This window comes from Apaloderma vittatum, unplaced genomic scaffold (assembly GCF_000703405.1).
Source record: "Apaloderma vittatum isolate BGI_N311 unplaced genomic scaffold, ASM70340v1 scaffold2299, whole genome shotgun sequence".
Taxonomy (NCBI): domain Eukaryota; kingdom Metazoa; phylum Chordata; class Aves; order Trogoniformes; family Trogonidae; genus Apaloderma; species Apaloderma vittatum.
In genome coordinates this window covers 108,635-129,032 of record NW_009734474.1, presented here as the reverse complement: position 1 = coordinate 129,032, position 20,398 = coordinate 108,635, and the positions used below count along the sequence as shown (strand labels likewise).

General features: G+C 40.7%; 1 protein-coding gene across 1 annotated transcript in view; it reads right to left on the bottom strand.

Moving 5' to 3' along the window:
* Nucleotides 1–20,398, bottom strand: part of KIAA1328 (KIAA1328 ortholog) — a gene marked incomplete at its 5' end in the record, with an annotated part of 126,341 nt that overhangs the window by 1,177 nt on the left and 104,766 nt on the right. Inside the window, one exon of the mRNA XM_009876270.1 lies at nt 7,890–8,074. Coding sequence (XP_009874572.1) covers nt 7,890–8,074 — 185 coding nt within the window. The remainder of the gene's footprint in view (nt 1–7,889; nt 8,075–20,398) is intronic.

The window sequence follows — 20,398 nt, the reverse complement described above, 5'->3', positions numbered from 1 at the left end:
TCCTGTCTCACGTTTCACCTGCTTGTCAGCAGGACACACAGTTCTTTCCTAGCAAGACTGCTTTCTAGGTCTACTAGCCCAGTTGATCTTGTCATATGAGATTGGCCCAATACAGCTGAAGGAACTGGCATTTCCCTTAGTTAAACCTAAATGTGTTTCTGTCAAACCATTTGTTGTGGTTTAAGTCAACCCAGCAGGCAGCTAAACATCATGCAGCCACACACTCCTTCCTAGCCCCTTCTTTTTGGGGATGGGAAGGAAAAATATAACAAAAGAAGGGTTGAGACTAAGGACAGGAAGGGGTCACTCACCAGTTAGGGCTACAGGCAAAAAACAGAGTCAGCTTGAGAAAAAAACCACTAATTTAATTTAAACTAGCATCAATTTACCAATCAGATCAGAGCAGGATAATGAGAAATACTACCAGATCTTAAAAATGCCAGCCTCCCACAGCTCCCTTTTTCCCAGGCTCAGCTCTGCTCCCAGTTCCCCCCAGTGGTGCAGGGAGGCAGGAGATGAGGATTGTGATCAGTCCATCAGGCATTGCGTCTGCTGCTCCTTCCTCCTCAGGAAGAGGACTCCTTCGTGGTCTTCTCCTGCTCCAACATGGTACCACTTCCACGTGAGACAGTCCTCCGTGAACTTCTCCAACGTGAGTCCTTCCCACAGGGCTGCAGCTCTCCTTGAACTGCTCCAATGTGGGTCCCTCCTGGAGGCTGCAGGCCTCCCAGTGACAGACTGCTGCAGTGCAGGCTTCCCTCAGAGTCACGGCAGGCTTCATGGGACCCCCTTCTGGGGTCCTCCACAGGCTGCAAGTGGGAATCTGCTCCACCATTAATCTCCATGGTGTCATCGGTTAGAGACTGGTGAGGTTTTTGGAAGCCAGGGGAGAGCTGTGGGGGATGAGCCTTGCAAAACTTTGAGAGCCTTCCCCATGACCAGGTTGAAGTTGGACCTGCCTTGGCCAAGGCCAGGCCAGTCAGTGCCTCTGCAACCAAGGTATTTAAGAGGTGACCCCATTGTTCCAGTTTCTCTTTTCCCTTTTAGTTTTGTGTCATGTCTTCTCTTCTGTCCTGTCTTTTATGTTGTGGGGGTTTCTGGTTGTTTTTTTTTCTGTTGGAGAAAGGGGAGGTGAGAGGGAAACAAAGGAACGTGGTTGGTGAGGAAAACAGGGAAGAAAGGCACCAGATCATGGTGTTTCCCCAGAGCCCTGTGGTGAGCGAGATGGCAGGGAGATGATTGCCTGTGAACTGAGGGGATCAACGGCAGCAAGAACATCCAGGATGTGAGGTAACATGAAGAGTCCCATGCAAGAGAGGTGAGAGACGGAGCATGAACAGTGGACATGCCCAGAGCGAACCATGACCCTGGTTGGCATGGACTCATGTGGAAGAAGAGGATTGCCTCCTGTGAAGTGGATACCACGCAGCATCAGAGAGAGACTGTGAGGAGCCCTCTTTCTCAGGAAGGAAGGATTGCCATGAATGATAAGTAATGGCCAGATGGACTGCATCCCCCAGTGCCTGTCACCCCTTGAGCTGATAGCAGGGAGGAGATAGCCAGGAGGAAGGAAGGAGTGGGGGTGGGAGTGTATTTAAGATTGGGTTGTGCTTATTTACGTATTTCTCTCGGTATTCTACTCCAGAAATGGTGGTGGTAAACTAAATTTATGTTTTCCTCCCAAGTCTAGTGTGTTTTTTCTCCCATTATCGTAAGTGGAAGATGAATCCACCTTGTCCTTAATCTCAACTCTTGAGCCTTTTCAGTTGAGTTTTCTCCCTCCACAATCCTGTGGAGATGGGGTTGAGGGTAAGAGTGAGCAGGAGACTGTGTGGTTCTTTGTTGTCAGCCCGGGTAGTTGACTTGAATCACAATATATGGGCAGTAGGGGGTCAGCCTGCCATATCACCATGCGCTGCCACAGAATCTCTGCTTTGGCACACCTCTCACTTTCCCTCCTCCATGACCTTGGAGTCCACATAGAATCCTAGAATAGTTTTGGTTGGAAAGGACCTTTAAGGTCATTGAGTCCAACCATCAGTCCAGCCCTACACTAAGTCAGCCCCTAAAACATGCCCCTAAGCATGACATCTACTTGCCCTTTAAACACCTCTAGGGATGGTGACGCTAGCAGGGCCCTGGGAAGCCTGTTCCAGTGCCTGACAACCATTTTAGTGAAGAAGTTCCTCCTAGCACCCAACCTAAACTTTCCTTAGTGCAATCTGATACCATTTCCTTTTATCTTACTACTTGTTACTTGGGCGAAGAGACCAACCCTCGCCTCGTTACAACCTCTTTTCAGGTAGTTGCAGAGAGCCATACGGTCTCCCCTCAGTCTCCTTTTCTGCAGACAGGTCCCTCAGCTGCTCCTCATAAGACTTGTTCTCAAGTCCCTTCATCAGCTTTGTTTCCCTTCTTTGGACACCCTCCAGCACCTCAATGTCTGTACTGCAGCGAGGGGCCCAAAACTGACGAAAGTACTCAAGATGCGGCCTCACCACTGCTGAGCACAGGGGCATGATCACTGCCTTCTTCCTGCTGGCCACACCATTCCTGATGCAGGCCAGGATGCCGTTGGCCTTCTTGGCTACCTGGGCACACTGCTGGCTCATGTTCAGCCATATCGTTGTCGTTCTCACATCTCCCTCCTCTCCAAAACAAAATAACTCTGCAAAGCAAAAGAAGTCATCCAGCAGCTTTTTCCCCTCTTAAACATTTTATCGCAGAGGCACTGGTGTACAGACATGGGTCTGACTTGTGCCTATGGGAGGGTCTAGAAGCTTCCCACAGGAACATCTTCCACCTTTTACCCACTCTCAAAAACTAGGTTTATAGATAGGATTTAGTTAGAGAACTCGTGTACAGGTAGTCAGAGTTAAGTGGCAAATTAGGAGTAATCTGATCTACTACACAAAAGCCTATGGGTGTGGGCTTTTTTAATCCAGCCTAATTAGCTCTGTCTAATCAACATCACTCAACTAAATAGTAAGTACAGGGAAAACCATAAGTCTTGGCAAAATTTGAAGTCAAATCAGTGTTTAGCTCTTGAAGTAATTCTCTCATGTCTAGATATTTCTCAGCTCTGTGAACAGCAACATTATCTACCATCCATGCTGAAACATGAAGCAACAGAAGGTTGTAATTCCAGCTCTAGTACTAAATTTGCAGATTTCCAAAGGATTATTTAAAATGCTGCATTGATTTAAGATGTATACAAATACACACAATATAGTAAAAACATGTTTTGAGGTGTGCTTTAGAGATGCTAACAAAAAAGGATTCTTATTGCCCTGCTGTAACGCATTGTGTTTCAGTACCATGCAGGGAAAAAAGATAATGTAACAAAGAGTTAATTATCAGTGAAGGAACTCTTAGAAATATCATGGGGATATATGTGGATTGTGTGTCCCTAGTGGCTATGTGTATAAAGACTGGGAGCCTCTTGCTCAGACTTTTGGCTTTGTGATTGAACACGAGACATTTAGAAATCATTTCACGTGACAGTGGAATGAGACAGCTGGATTTTAAGAAACTAATACCAAAGTAATAAAAACCTGCTGAGCATGGGAGAATACATTCAATTCCTAATATGATAAAAGGCTGGAACATTGTCAACATACTACATTCATAGCAAAATAATGTATTTCTCAAAAAAAAAGAAAATATATGCACTTAGAAGTGTCCCATAGAGCCTCAATGGGACTCTGATCAAAGATCATGTTTGAAAATATTACCAGGGCTAAGAATGAAAAACAACAAAAGGAACTAAGCAGGAATATATAGAGGCTGTTAGGGTGCACAGACATACAACAGGGCCAGCAAGAAATCCTAAATAAGTGCTTATCTGAAAAAAAAAATGTTTAAAAAATATCTTGAAAAAGGTGTGCAAGTCAATCAAGGGAAAAGAAACACCGAACAGCAAGCAGGTCCATGAACATACCAAGAAGATTAAAATCTATAATGATCCTAAAATGGCCAAGCTACTAATAATTTTAAAATATACTGCAAGAAAAAATAAAGAAAAGGAATATTGGCAAGTAGGATATAATGAAGACCATGTTGATGTATAACACCTGCCTATATAAAGCTGATGAAAAGAAATTATCAGGGGAAAAAAACCAAAAAAGATACAAATTCCTTAGTCTGAAGGATATATATTTTGGGGCTAAAGGGAATTAGTTAATGAATTTATGAAGTGACTGGTAATTATTTATGAAAAGTCATAGAGAACTGGGGTGATAGAAATGACAGCAAATTAATTAGATTTGCAGGTGTTGGAAGACAGTATGAAACTGAAGACCTTGCAGATGATCTAGAGAAGTAAGAAACATGGAACAAGAATAGACTCTTGAAAATTCTCACACCAATAGAGAGAACGTGGAATAAGAAAGAAATTTGGTTAATTTGGTATAAGAATTTAAAGTAGATTAAAGACTTGTTTGAGAACATTCAAATAGCAACATACCTCTGCCTGGGAAACAGACAACTAAAACATGAAGAAAGTGAGAAAATACTACAGTATACATTCTGAAAGTGGAAACACTAAGAATTAAGAAACGCAGTTGAGGCTGTTCAGGCAGTAATGGGATGAAAGTAAGCAAAGGCAAATCTAGGCTGATAATCATGAAAGAAATCCTTATGAATTGAATAATACTAATGTTCATAATACTTAACATTTATATAGTACTTCACATCTTCAAAGTGCTTCACTAATATTAACTAATTGCTCTATTGAATTGTAGGAAAGACTCTTCCCTCAAGGGAAGAAGTTCCAGGTCCTGAATCCCTAAGAAGCTACATTAGAAAACCTATGAAAAACAAACACTATATAGAAAAATCAGCCCCTGGAAAAGTAGAGATTTTATGAACTAAAATAATTTTCCTTCATTGGCTTTTTCTTTTACATATGAAAAGGAAAAGCTACGCATGCTGTACAGTATCATGCAGATGCTCTGTCCCCCAAAGAGATACAAAGGGAAGAATAGTTCTTCCTTTTTTTAATGCAGAGATATTTCAAGAAGAGGAAGACTTTAAACAGAAACGTAGAGAAGTGCCAAATATTGCAGAATGCAATGGATGGAATCTAATTTAGTTTCCCAGCCCCAAAGTAAAAATTTCAAGGGTAGAAAGGAAGAGAAATACACATTTCTGTACTCCAGTGAGCTTTAACTAGACAAGTTTTTAGTACAAATTGACATAGCTGCTGGTGACACCAATAAAAATGATTTACTGCTGAAAAGATCTAAGGCTTGAGGATTAGTTCTTCTGTTTAAAGATTTGCTGGTAAAACTAAAGAAGTTTGGCTACAAGACACAAACACCTGCTAAAGTACAGGAATAAAAATCAAGAAGCAAACAGAAATAGGAGACAAAAAGCAGCAGTGAGAGAATAAAAGCTGATTGCCCAAGCTGACCCAGTAAGCTTCTGTCCTGGTGTTCTCAAATTAGAACCTTCTATCTTGAAAAAAGAGAGCACAAGGTGAGGGGACCAAGTTAACAATGCTCTTCTCCCCATTACTAAACATCTCTAGGGAGAAAGGAGAAAAGTGGGTTTATTAGGAAATGACCCTTTCCAAACTCACTGCACTCACAGTAAGTGAGCAGTCCTGTGGGCAGTAGAGCCTTCTGCCATTCCAGCATGGCAGCAGTTTCCTGACTAATCATTCCATCTTCTAAAAAATAAATTAAAATCTAAGAAGACAAAGGTAGTCGAACAAGATAACATCAAGTCTGGTACAACTTCCTATGTTGCTGCAGAAGGATGCTATCATGAGTTGCACTGTCCCCAAGGTATCTGTGGGTAAATAACACCAAGTTTCACAACTCAAGATGTTACCTTGTTGACATTGTTCCCCATTCCCACATCACATGGCTTAGCTATAGCTCAGGTAAATGCACTGCAGTAGAGGGATCCCTTCGTATTGGTACAACAGTTACTGAACACTGAGATAGACCCCAGGCTTGCTGGCTCAGCGCTCTCATGCCGCAAGGCAAACACCACCTTCTTTTAAATATCACCACAGAAAAACAATGTTAGCATCCCTCATTTTATTTTTGTGAGATGACACAGGATTGTTTCCTAATAAATTCTGAAGCAGAAATCCCAGGTCAGCAACAGATGGGAAGATCCAGCAGAAGCAAGGACAGATACAGCTAGGTCCAGAGCTAGTTGGAATTAAGAAACTTGACTTTGTGCCCTGGTGATTCCCAAAGAAAAAACACTTTACAAGTATGTGCGTATGCTCATTAAAGGAGTCCAAACTTATAACAGAGGGAAGCCAATTAAAAAGGTACTAAATACAGAAGCCTTCAGTGATTAGTGCTAGGTAATTTGCCTCATGATAAACAAGCCATTCAAATCAGTAACAGACCTGAGGTTGTTCCACAGCTTGAAAGCATTTCACTGAACTTTATCTGGTATCACAGCAAGTGCCAATGTTTGTAAGTTAAATCTTGCCACATAGCTCTACATCTCCAAAGCTAGCAATCCCAGTAAGTGTTTGCAAAAGATACCCCCTATCTTCAGAGATTATGCTGACCACTACAATCGCTAAAGCAGCATGGGTACAGCTTTGCTGCTACATGCAATAGCCAGCTGCAGCTTGCAACTTCTCCTAAGTACTACAAAATTAAATGAATGAATGAAGAAGAGGCTAGGTTGGATTTTTTTCCCTGCGAATCTATGGAAAATAAATTACTTTTTGGAGACTATCCCTATTCAAGGAACAAAACCCATCATCCACCTGTGAAAAATCTCAATTTTATCACTACAGCATTGAGAAGGAGGGGGGAGAAGGAAGAGGAAAAGAGAAGAAAAAAATAATGATAGCTGAAAAAAAAAGGTAAAAGAAAACCATCAGTGAAAATTGCCCCTGAAACTTTGCAGAATTGTAACGGCTTTCTCTTGCTTAAATTGATTGGTGTAGCAATGTTATAAAATGACTATTAGGATTCATTGTGCACAACAGAAAGTGTGAAATGTCAGCAGACTATACAGCAAAAGTAATGGGTCCTGAACCCCTGTTAGTCAAAAATGATTTTGTTTCAAATTAGAAATTGATTTTTTTGGACACAAGCCCTTTACAGGCTTCCAACTTTTGTAGCTGTGCCTTGGAAGAGATTAACCTCAGCCACTGTTTGGGTCCAGGCTGATGATACCCTTTTGAAAGTTTCTTCACAGGGACTGCTTTTTAATGTTGGCACGGTCTTAACCAATAACACAAGTTATTTGTTCCTTTGAGAACTGCATCACATTTCTTCTCATTTTGCCATTTTCTTTATTTTTATGCTGACATATACAGCAAACCGGCTGACAAGTTAAAATAAAAAAAAAGCTAGCTCATAATTGAACCAAGGATTATGTTCAAGGCTCGACAGTGAAACAACTAAGATGCTTTTGTTTCCAACCCTTTTGCTTCCAAAGAAAGACTGCTTCTCTGCTCCTTACGTGGAGGTACTAAGCTAAGAGCAGGATAGATTCTAGCCATACAGATATCCCTGTGTCAAAATATCAGGTTGTGATGGTGGAGCCATTACTGAGGAGGAAAAGAATGTGAAGAAGATTACATTTCGAGAGCAAACCCCACTGCACTTATTCTCTATGCTTGCTGGGAAAGTAAAATGAATTGTTTAAGTAGCTTTTTGAGCTTAAAGGGCTATTTTTTCCCTTCCATCAGCAACACGAGCCAAGAGGATCACTTGTTATTTACATGGCTTTTTATGTTTTTTGATAATTTATACGTAGCTAGCACCTCTTGGGTTGTTTAAAGCAACTTGCAATTCTTGCCTTCTAATTGTGCATTTTACTGATATGCTCTTGAACACATATATAAAATTTCTAAATGGAACCAGCACACTCATGGCCCTGCAGTACAGTATGCTTTCCCATACCTTTCCTTGACTTGGTGCTTTCCCTCTTGGTTTGCGTCAGAAGGGTTTGCCCATCTTCCACGTTTGCATCAAACCCAACCATTTTCTTCCCCAAACTGCTCCCACCGCTGCTCCCTGGTGTCCTGGAGGTCTTGCTCACTGGAGGTGTCCTCAGAAAACAATCTTCACGTTTCAGTACTGGTACACTGGGAAGAAAGAAAGACCATATGATATGTTCAACACTTTTAATGCTGCGCCCAGCCCTCTCCCCAACTTTCATTCTCCAGAAATGTACTAATCATGATGCTCATGGAGCTCTTGCTGAACTCATTTACAATGCCTGAAAGCAGGACGCCTAAGGATTTAAGAGTTAACAATCTATCAGGAGATTTTGGTCATCAGCAGCTGGCAGCACTCTGACAATTACCTTTGGAGTTTTATGGCATTTGGCATATTCCTTAAAGCATTAAGTCCTGGATTTTCTGAGTGGTTAGGACAGTACAAGTGGGATGAAGATACAGAAAGTACTTTGTCCAGCACAGTGGAGGAAGTTTGGTAGAAAGAGTAACTAAAAAAAGGGGAAACAAAGGAGATTATGTGAAGAAAAAACTGGAGTCATAGTTTGCAAAAGGGAAGAAAATCATTGAATCACAGAATCATTTAGGTTGCAAAGGACCTTAACTAGATAATCTTTAAGGTCTTTTCCAACCCAAACCATTCTATGATCACTGAGTCCAGCCATTAATCTAGCAATGCCAGATCAAACACTAAACAATGTCCCTGAGCACCACACCTACATATCTTCTAAATACCTCCACAGATGGTAATACATTGATTCAACAAAAAAAAAAACAGAGGAGATGAGACAAAGAGGTGAGATGAATGAACAGAGCAGGACAGAGAATGCATGACCAAGTTGCTGGGACAGTATCTGTTGCAGCAAGTGCAGCAGTTTCAGTAAAGACAATAGAAGTTAACCAGAACCATTGTGGCTCAAGGTGAACTTCAACACTGCACAGATAGAACCAGGAGGCCAATTTGGTGATGTGAAGCAAGCATGGTTTCAGCCTCTGCAGACACAGGCAATCCCAAAACATTGCGGGAGGACAGGTGGCTGTGGAGATACATCTTTCTTTCCATAAAGACAACCTACTGCTTTCAAATTCTGCTCTACAGGAAGCAACTACTGCTTTAAATGAGGATTCCCAACATGTTTACATCATTAGCCCTATCACCATTATAGTAAAAAAAGCAATTAAAACCAAAAAAATCTTTGGATTATCCACATAAAGGAATACAATCCATCTACTTGCAGTCATGGAAGTGACATACAGTTTTCCAAAGTCAACAGAAGATTAAACAAATCTTTCCTTTTTAAGCACCAATTCTACATGGGCAACCCCAAAACTGACAGTGAGTTTGTATTATTTGGGATACAGCTTTGTGAAGTCTGATTCACAAGAAACTTTTACCTGAAAGCCTACACTACTGAAGTACTGTACATCTAAGGAAAAAGTGGATTATCTGAAGTTCCCATCAGAAAATGATAGCTAAATTAAAAGTTTCAAATCAATGTGCTGTATAAGCCATTGCTTAATAGGGCCCACTGCGCCTGTTGGACAATTAGTATTACTCCTGTATTATTAATGCAGAACAGTATATAATGGCTTATGACCTGTAATAACTGGCTGAAGTGTTGGATAAAACTTCTCTGAATAACCTCCGTTTACTTTAGGGCTTAAAACTGTGTGGCCACTAATAATATTGCAAAGTGTTATTAAAATTTATGGTGGACTAAATTAGTATCTTATTTGAATTATATGAAATTATTAACCTACTAGTTCCTGCAACCCAGAGTACAGCAAGAGGTGAGTCTAGACCCTGATAACTGTTTAAAGGGGCTTAAAGGTGTAATACTTGACCAGATTTCTCTGATAATACAGGAGTTGATACTCCATTTGCCTGTACTTGGATGATTAATAGCATTTAAAAACACACAGGTTGTCATTATTTGGATGCTTCCCGAGTTTTTAAAATACATTTAATTACAACCTACAGATCTGTGAAGACAATGACCTTTGGCTTGCAGATGAGGAGGTGATTACTCAACTGGTTCACTGCAATACCATTTACATGGTGTGGTTCTCTCTAGAATACCTAATTCTGGTTTAAATAATGCTATGGCAGAGCCAATTCAAACAGAAACAGATAACAAGAAGAAGTTACAGAAGCTAATTTATGCGAAAATAACAAAAGCAAGTATATTCGTGTTTTTATTTCACTAAACAATTAATTAGAGACTGTTGTTTAGTATTCATAAAAGAAAGCTCATGCCAAAGTTTTGCTCAAGTAAGCATAGAGAGTCCAATCTTAAAATGACAATCTAGAGGTGTGCAAGACCAAGGAGAGGATAATGCAGAGAGATACATATATTCAACAATTAACAATGTACCAAAATTAAACAAAAACAAACATAAGGAGGAGGGAATTTATTTCAGAACGTAGTTACTCATTCATCTGTGGAATAATTAGTAAAATGAATGATGTGACTACTGCAACCTGTAAAATTTAAAACTAACGTACAGTCCAAACGGATCAGTTATGTATAGCTAGAGAGATTAAGCAACAAAACAGGTCCTTTTCTATTTTCAAATCCAGCAATCCATTGTACCACTCAAATGCAGTGTTGTTAGTAGGACTTCCTGCAGGGCACCATGACATTCGATGAATTTTTGTGCTATTCTCTGAAAATACACAACAGCGATAACTGTCTATATAAAGACCTTAGTAACCTACCTAACTTACATACTAAGGCAGGACTTCTAGAGTAGCATCGCCAGAAAAGCAGTGAGTCTCAGTAGTTCTGCCTCCTTATGAATCTTGAAGTACATCACCAACAAAGGAAAATACACCTTGAATGTTTTTTTCCAAATTGTCTGAGCCTCATATCGCGATATCCCTGCTGAGTGTGAACGGCAAATTTTAAATGTCATTCAGGACCCATTGAATGCTGCTACTATTTGCATTCCTTAAAAAGTAGAACAACATTAACCTTTTGTTTTATTGAATTAAAATGCCATGGAAATGCTGATGTAGTCTTCAGAGACTGAAATACTTTTACAAAGAAGAATAGCTGTCATTTATTAGACACAAAGAACAATTACTTGATAGGATGCTTTCTGACAAAAAGCAGATTGGTATTCTTATCATAGAAAAGGCATTGTAAAAAAACCCAGCACAGACCTCTGAGACTTGAATAATTTAAAGCTGCATTTGGTGCAATTTGAATTTTTCTTTAGGGAGGCAAAGTTAAATACCTTTAATTTGTTCTAATTATTTCAAATTTGCAAGTTAATTATGGCTGATCATTAAATAACAAAAAGGACTATCGTCTCCATAGAGTTTTACCTCCTACCCTCTGCATTACTTAAGCTAGATTTTAGTATGCATGAATTAACTTTCTAAATAATCACACGGTTTGACTAAATGGCTCAGTAAAATGAGCTCTGATCCTCAGAATAAGCATTAATGGACATTAGAAAGGCTATTGGGACCCATGTTACTTACATTATAAGTATTTTTAATGGGGTCTTATTTACTAATCTTTATGTACTGTTCAAGTTAGGGCACCATATAGATACATTATTCTGCTTTAATAGAGGAAAGTCAGTTCTTCAAGATACTAAAACAAATGACCGTTTAGAGCCAACTAAATTCATTTTTAAATTAATGCAGGAAAACTCTGATAGAATTTAACTTGTTTTAGTTGCTCATCCTGATGAATCAATCCAGCATAATGGCAGCCTTGGTCTGCAAATGGAGTTTTACAGATCTGCTGAATCGCTAAGCAACTCAAGCAGCTAAGACTCTTGCCACAGAGTAGTATTTACTATCAGCATGTGTACGCTCACCAGGTTTCATCTCTCCCCTGCTCCAGAACTCGTGCTCATCTGATGGGTTCCCAATTTTGGACGCTCACCTTTCATTGAACTCTGATCTTTTCATCTATTTTTCAGTGATCAGAAGCATTCAGAAAACACGACGATGTTAAAACTAGTCGGAAACCCAAAACGTGAGGCAGTTCATGCCTCCAGTATATATGTTCAACAGATGGATGCCTTAATGGTACCCTGCTGCTCCCTGTTGAGGCAATGGCTTGTGAGTTTAACCATTATCAAACTGAGTGCCATGGTAGGTTAGCTCCAAAAGCAAGCATGTTGGAATATTATTTTCCTGTTCCACAATTTCTGTTTTAAAAATAAAATAATTAACAGTTCATGTGTGCAATCTGTTGCAATTATGTCAGGCCAAGAATGCATAACACTTAATGATGCAAAACTGGTGATATGCAGACAACCCAAGCAATACGTTTTTGTAGCTGGAACCTGTATTGCCATTTCAGATGCAGTTTAACAAACAGGCTGAAAATTGCTTCCCCGTCGCCACTTTGGCTGGGAGAGTTTTCAGCCAGATCAGCTTCCAGAGCCAGCTCAGTATAAAGCAGTAGCATCACTAGTGCTGGGACAAAGAAGAGGCTGTCAATATATCATGGGATGTTCTTTTTAGCCCGAGTCTGAATTTAAATCAGTTTAGATCAAGTTATTGAACTAACCTTTTGAGAACTACTAGTTCCAAAGTGAGAGTGTTCTGGAATTTAGTTGTCTGCATAGTAAAATATTTGCAGCAAAAAAAGGACGGTAGACTTCGACTGAGTGCATCTGAGATGCTACAGCAGTGGTTTCCTGAGAAGTCAAAAGGTTTTTTATGTCTGGTCAAGTGTACTGTATTTCTCTGTGTAAGCCCTCATTTCCAGAACTACCAAGTGCCTCAGATTTTTCAAGAATTTTTTTTCCAGTTATGTGCCAGGGAGAGGAGTGTGGTTACCCTAATCCACAAGGCAAAGAAGGTAAAAAACTGATGTAGTAAGGAAGCTGACCTCCTGGACAGTAAGCAGGTCAACAAAGGAGGAAGAGAACTGGAACTGACTCCCTGAGAAAGAGAGACGTCTGAAATTAGCGTGTACACTGTGTGGATCTGCTTAGAGCTAATCATGAGAAAATTCTGACAACAGAGGTAGAGGTTACAGTTTTTCTTAGCACATCTCCATCTGAGGCCTGGAGTCCTCTTCTGAGGTGAACACAGCCTGTCTCTTCTTGCCAGCAGAGCTGGGGAGAAACACATGAAGAGGTACAAGCCAGCAGACCAGCACATGGGAAAGAGGAGGGAGAATGGTACACTCACTACTGCTTTGTGTAGGGAGTGCAAATCTGCGGGATGGACAAATAGAGCTGGAAGGGAAGGAAGAGTGTTACAGGCCAGGAGGAGAAGTACAGCATGAATTTCACAGTATTCTCTCATCCCTAAATGCCATCGGCCTTCCTTTCCTCGCCACAGAACCAATCTGCTCACATCAGCAGATCAACAACCTTAAAAACACTGTTAAAAATCTAAAGCCTATCATATTGAAACATAGAGGGCTTGGAAAAATCCTGAACTTAACATTTTCCCCCTCCTTTAAAAAGCAGGAAAAATATCCTATTCTAATAGAGACCTCGAAGGCCATATTCAAGTATAGAGTGAGATTTCACGGCCCAATTATGAAACCTGGCATTTTGAGGCTTATGTTAGATGCATCAGCATGTTAATGACACTGCTGCGATCCAGTGCATGTTAATAAGAAACAGCTGCTTTTCTTTCTAGAGAGCATGTTCATTTATAATTTTGAAATGATAGCATCAGAGAATAGTCTGGATTCAAAGGGACCTTTAAAGGTCATCTAGCCCAAGCGCCCTGCAGTGAGCAGGGACATCTTCCACCAGATCAGCTTACTCAGAGCCCCATCAAACCTGACTTTGACTGTCTCCAGGGATGGGGCATCTGCCACCTCTTTGGGCAACCTGTGCCAGTGTTTCACCAACCTCATGCTAAAAAACATCCTCCTTGTATCTAGTCTGATTCTACCCATTTTTAGTTTAAAACCAATACCCCTAGTCCTATCACTACAGGCTATACTAAAAAGTCTGTCCTCATCTTTCTTGTAAGCCCCATTAAGTATTGAAAGGTTGCAATCAGGCCTCCCCAGAGGCTTCTCTTCTTCAGGATGAACAGCCCCAACTCTCTCTGCTTTCTTCACAGTAGAGGTGCTCCAGCCTCCTCAAACTTTTGTGGCCTCCTCTGGACCTGCTCCAACTCGGTACTGAGTCAGTCTCCTTTCTTACAAGTTTTTCTAGGCAAAAGGCAGGAGGGCAGGGACAGGTAGGGGAATACCTCAGCAGCCAGCGAGAGTTCTAGAACTGAAATATAAATATTATCAAATCTGCTTGTAATGAAAACAGACAGTGCTGCTTGTCACAGAAAATAGACAATCTAAATGTTATTATTCACACAACATATTGCTAGGGAGTGATGCTATGCTTTCATCTCTTGCAGTCTTCTTCAGGCTCAGTGCCTTCGAATCCAGTAATGCCTGTGGCTGTATCAGGTTTCTATGTTTTTAGATTGTTTGTTTGTTTGTTCTTCTTTTCGTTTTGGTTTTTTTTCTGTTGAACTGTCTGTCTTGGACATACTGCATTTGGTTTACTTTTCTCTCATCTTGAAGGAGTTATACTGGCCATTATGCTCAAAGCATTTCTATACATCAAGCTGCAGCAGCATGGCTTTTCCAGACCACTCTTTCAGAGACCAGTTCTTTCCCCATTCTCTCAGTGACTGGTGCTCAGATATTTAATACCACCAGCAAGAACTGAGGCCACATATGCTCTTAATTAGCAATGACCTATTAGATCATACCAGCCATAGGTCAAACCCTGGCATCATTGAATCAATCAGAATACTGCCTTTATCTTCAGTGAAGTCAGGACTTCACTTAATATACACAGTTAGAGGTCCATTCATAGCAAGCGCTAATCTAAATTCCACCTGAAATTACATTCATGCCTTCCCTTTGAAGCACTGTCATCATTCTGCTTTAAGTTAGCTACATTTCAACTCCCCACCAGCACCTTTCCCATATATCTTAGTTTTCCTAATGAACAGCAAAATTACTCTGATTACTTCCTTCCTCTTTTCTTCTGAATCCAAAGAAAATTGCAACATAAAGGTTTTCAGACAGTCTTAGAGAAATGGCCGCAGAAAACAGACTGGGAAAGCTTTAGCAGGACAAAATGCCGTGAATGTGTATTTGGCCTTTCTCATAGAGCAGAGCAGAGCAGCTGTCGTTCCAGCAAGCAGTGCTGTCAGCCTTCACAAAAGAAAGTCATGTAAATGTCAAGTCATAGGTATAAAAACAATCCTTCAAAACAGTGTCTGTATATCCAAAAAGCCTGCCTGGCTGTCACCAGTGAAAGTACCACAAGCAATGATGCAAAAGCCTGTTTAGGACAAACAAAAATTTGAAATAAATCCAAACTTCTCCAGTAGATCAAGCCATGCCACACTCTCCTGCAGAAGGTGAATCACATGCTCTTCAGCAAAGTGAAGGCCTGTCTCAGCACCTTATCCAGCATCACTATTGTTTGGCTGAGAGCCAGCCCCGTTCACTAAGTGCCCACTGAAACGCCACATGCAAGCTATCTCCTGAACAAATATCCCCCAAATTATGGGGATTGTGCAATTTGCTTATGTTAAAGGCATAGTAGAACAACACATCATCACTTCTCAGCTTGGCTCATCTAGGATGAGAGACTTTGCTGTACATGAGCTGCACTGCAAAACAGGCTGTGGCTGAGCCGCTGCCACCGAGATCAGTCTGGCTGTGCAGGTAACCACCTGCTTGGTGCCAGAGTCCTTACGCTTTCTTCTGCTAAGGCTATCAGTACATAAGCACTCTCTCTTCCACAGGAGTTTCCAGACAGGCCAATAGATGCTGATAACAGGAACCCTCAGTAAATGAGCAGCAAACACAAAACCCCTTTTTCTGATCATGGATCACCTCATGGAACAATCATTTGCTAAAGAAAACTAAGAGAAAATATAGCAAAGGAGGGACACACTGAGAGTTGGAAAGTAGGTACTTGGAGGGTCTCCAGTATGCCCTACTAACAAGACATTTTGAAGAGATGCCCAATTAGAGCAATGGGTATTTAAGATCACACTCTTGTGTGCAGGTATTATGAAAACTTACATATGCACAGAAAAGAAGAGTTTTGGAGAATCCTGTAGTGCCTATAGGCAGACAGAGGAGTTATAAAAGAACATCTACAGCTGGGTCTGTTCACTGATGAAGTTGCCCTTGATAAATGCTAACTTTCCATACCCAGGACACTGGCATGATAAATGATCATCCCTGGTTACTAAGAGAGGAAATGAAGGAACACAAAGTTACAAACTTACCACACTAACAGCAACGAAAATTAAAAACCACTAACCTAGGCAAATATGCATACCACTAAGGATCCTGATGTGACCTTGGAGGTCACTGACAACTCCTTTGGCATGAGAAAATATGTTTCAGGCGAAGAGTTTCATAAATGCATCACACTCCATAATAAACACAATCAGGGGGTTTTACTTTCCTGTTCTTCTGAGGCTGCTGTCCTTGAATCTGATTTCTCTAATGAAGAGGAACCGTTACCACTGAAACCAACATGGGTGCACCCTTACAGGATGCATTTTGTTCCATCTTTTTCTGTCCTCTTATTCTAATAATCTTTACCTGTATCGCATGATGATTGAAACAAGCCTTTCAAGCACAGATTACTACTGGTTTTTAGGGTTATACAGCTCTGTTAGTGTGAAAGTGTTAAAAACCTTGGGACTAGTGAACCTGGAGATTGTAATGCTTTTCTTATTCAAAAAAGCCATCAAAGACTCAGTGTGTTGACACTGTTCAGTCCAGGTACAAGGCACAGCTCTAATATGATGCCAACATGTGTCCTTGCACCACACCGGCTCCCCAGTCAAATACAAACTTGATGTGGAGTTTGATTCTTATTTTATAATGATCAAAACCTATGACATGTTAGAATATAGCTAGATCTGCAGCTATAAATGTACACAGAATCCTAAATGCTGTCTACCGGGATCTTTTTAAATGGTGTCACACACAACCCACTTCTGCTGGAAACACGCCCTTTGATGCATCTTTACACTTCAGCAGCCTTTTTTCCATGATTAAATCACATCTGTGGACCTGGTCACTCTATGATTAAGGAGTATATTAATGATTTACTACTACACTAATACTCATCTATATTACATTGCTTAGTAAAATGAAAACACTGAGATTGTTTATTGATCTGCTTTCAAAAAAATCTTATAGTCCAAAAAGAAGTAAATAGAAAAGTTAGACTTTGGACTTTACTCAGATTAGTGAATTACCATACCCAATAGATGCAGATTTGACAAGGTAGCTCTTGTTAAACATTTAAAATATCAGTCCTGACCATTTTAACTTCCTTGAATCTTCCATTTCATAGACCATGTTTGATGACTACTGAGTGAAAAGTCAGGTATTTATTGCAAGTGAAATACAGACTTAGGTGCCTAACTGATGGCATACAATTCTAAAAAAATCATGACCTGAGCCCCACAAAAAACAACACACTAAAGATTTCCTTCCAGTGAATGCATTTGATGTGAATGTGACAGCACCTCTGAATATTAGCTCAACCAGGATGTTTATGGAACAGATTTAACATGTTTCTGTACTCTTCTGTTCAGGAAATAAAGCGATATAATAGAATTGCAACCATACAGACACCATTGCCCGGCTAAGATGGACGTATTGGCACACTCTGATGTCCAGTATCAACGGAAGGAACACAGGGAAGAGGTCCTGGCCCGAGGCTGTGTGCAGGGAAGCTGTGGGCCCCAGCTCAGGCTCTGGGCTGCCAGGTCCTTTCCCCTAGAAACTGAATGTGTGCTTTTGTCAGTCCAGATACAAGAAACTCTTGCCATCTTACAGCCGTTGGGCTTAGGTCTTGAAAGTCTACTTTTGCACAAATTTGTTATAACCTGTTTGGAAATGTCTGTCCAGAGCTGTTGCCACCAGTGCCACACTGTGATGTGGGTGTAGAGGCTTGCGTTGTTTGTGTTGCTGAACTACCTCAGCTCTACTGAGTCTACATCCAGTACATAAATTTAGCCCATCTCTGAGACATGACTTTCTCTAAAAGGATGCAAGATGTAGATAGAGATTAAGAGAGCACAAAGTTAAAAAGAAAAATATAACTAAATGTGCATCAGTCAAACAGAAGAGCATGTAGTTGGACAAAGAGGTGAAGCCTGGCACTGTTGACAGAAGACTGGAGATACTTGTATATTGTTTTATTTCAAATGCTTGTGTGTGCTATAAGCCATATAATAAACTTATCTACACCGAAGAGCTCACGATTTGTCACTGTAGTTGAATTATAATATCTCTCACTCTCTAGGTCACTGCTGATATGTTTTGAGCATGAATTTGAATTTAGGTGGACTAACCAGGCAGAGATCATCCCTGTGGCCAGTGCAAAGAGATGCATTAACTCAAAACTCATCAAATTAGGATTGAGAGCAGGGAAATAAAAACACAACACTCAAACTTTGAAGAAACTCTGAAAAAAAAATGTGAAAAAGCAAGGGTTCAAGAGGTAATATGAGGAACAAGAAAGACATAGTCAGAACAGACAGATGAAGGCAGAAGTCACCATGACATAACTCAGTGGTTCCAAAAGCCATAAAAAATTAGGCAATGTAGCCAAAAATTTCAAGCAACACTCAACAAAATGTTGAGTTCCATGTAACCGAAAGAGCAGAGAAAATATAATAAGAAACAAGTTTGTGACTTTCTGCAGAGCCCTACCAATTGACACTGTGGACAACTGGCCTTAAATGAGGGTTTCAGAGAAGGAACAGGAACAAGATCTGACTAAGCAGCCCAGGTACCCATTTGGAAAACTTTGAAGGAGGGGAATAAATACCGAGTCAGTCAAAGAAGAGTTTATCATAGTCAAGGTGCGAGATGTAGGACTAGAGCAAGGGGTGGCGTTTTAACTGTTAACATACTGAAGGCATGGTTTTTTTTGCAAAGGAGAAGGAAGTTGAAATAGCTGTCAGCAGCCCAGATGTGTATGGAGAAGGAGAGTGACCCCAAGGTTACTAGTCTGAGTGACAGGGAGGATATGGCGTTATCAAAATCAGAAGCAAAAAGAGATTCTGAAGAAAAAATAAGGAGTTCTGTTTTGGCCAGATTAGGAATGATCTGAAGGCAAAACAACCAGGATTATGTGTCAGGGAGGCAGTCAGATATGCAAGACTAGACGGAACAGAGCAGACGGTTTAAGAGTTATTGGCAGAGAGATGATAGCCAAATCCGTGTAACTGGATGTTGTCATCCAGGGACGTGGGCGCAGAAATCTCCAGGCAAATCAAGAAGTGACTAAATCCCTTCCCTGCCACCTCACAGAGGTTCCTACCTAGTTTCAAAAGAAATTATCTAAAATAGTGCTGCAAAAGCATGTATAAAAAAAAAACCTGTCTCTCCATAAAATCTAAAGATCATACTGTTTCTAAAACTAGGGCAACCACTAAATGAAAGTTAACCTGAACAATAACTTTAGCTAAACTTCAGGTCACATGCACTTAATATAATGAGATGAAGAATATGAAAAGGCCATTCATAATGGAATTCATCGAGTTAGGAATGCCATGCTTAGCTGCCTTATAACATATAATTAATGATCCTATAAAAATCCAGCAGTACGAACTCTCCCGGCTGCCCGCAGAACTGTTCTTTGTGCTGGGTAGGGCAAGCAAGCATCTGCTTCCACAAATACTGCCCTTTGAGAAGCTGAAAAGCTTTTTTTCCCTGGCTCCATCAGGGACCACACTGCCATTTCCGTGACACGCTGAGCTTTGAACCATTACCCAAATCAGACTATAGCATTTGGCAACCCAGTACACATCTGTCATGATAGACTGGTTATTGGTGAAACGCTAAAGAAAAAGTCATTAACTCTCTTCCTTTGCTTCCAATACCCCACCTTCCTCTAGATTATTTATAATCCCTGTTAAACCCACTCTCTGTTTATAGTTTTTAACACAACAGAGAAATACACACCGTCTGGAGAGCTTGTCTTGCCTTATACCACTCCCAACCATTTGGTACAACAAAAGACGTTCTCTCTCCATCAAAAGGCCTGATCCCTCCTGAAGCCTTGATGCTCAGATTCAAGGTTAAAGGATTAAGGCCTGAAGCATTGAGTACCAGAGGAAAGGAAGCCAAATATCAAAAGAAACACAAAAATCAATCCTCTTCACCACAGGAGCAGTGTGAAGAACAAATCAGCTGGACTGAATCTAAAATCTTCTCTGCGTGGCTCTCCAAAATTAGCACTGTTATAAACGTAATGGGTAGCTCTGCAAAGCCTCAGCACCCATGCCATGCCACGGAGTTCAGCTCAACACACTAGTGCAGTCTGGAAAGTTTTATGTCAGAATAACTCAGTGGCAAATACATAAAGTCCACTTCAGAGAAAGCGAGAGCTGAAGAGCAAGCGAGAGCCTGCATGCCACTATCTTTATATGTAGTCTGTATATCTGCAAGTGGC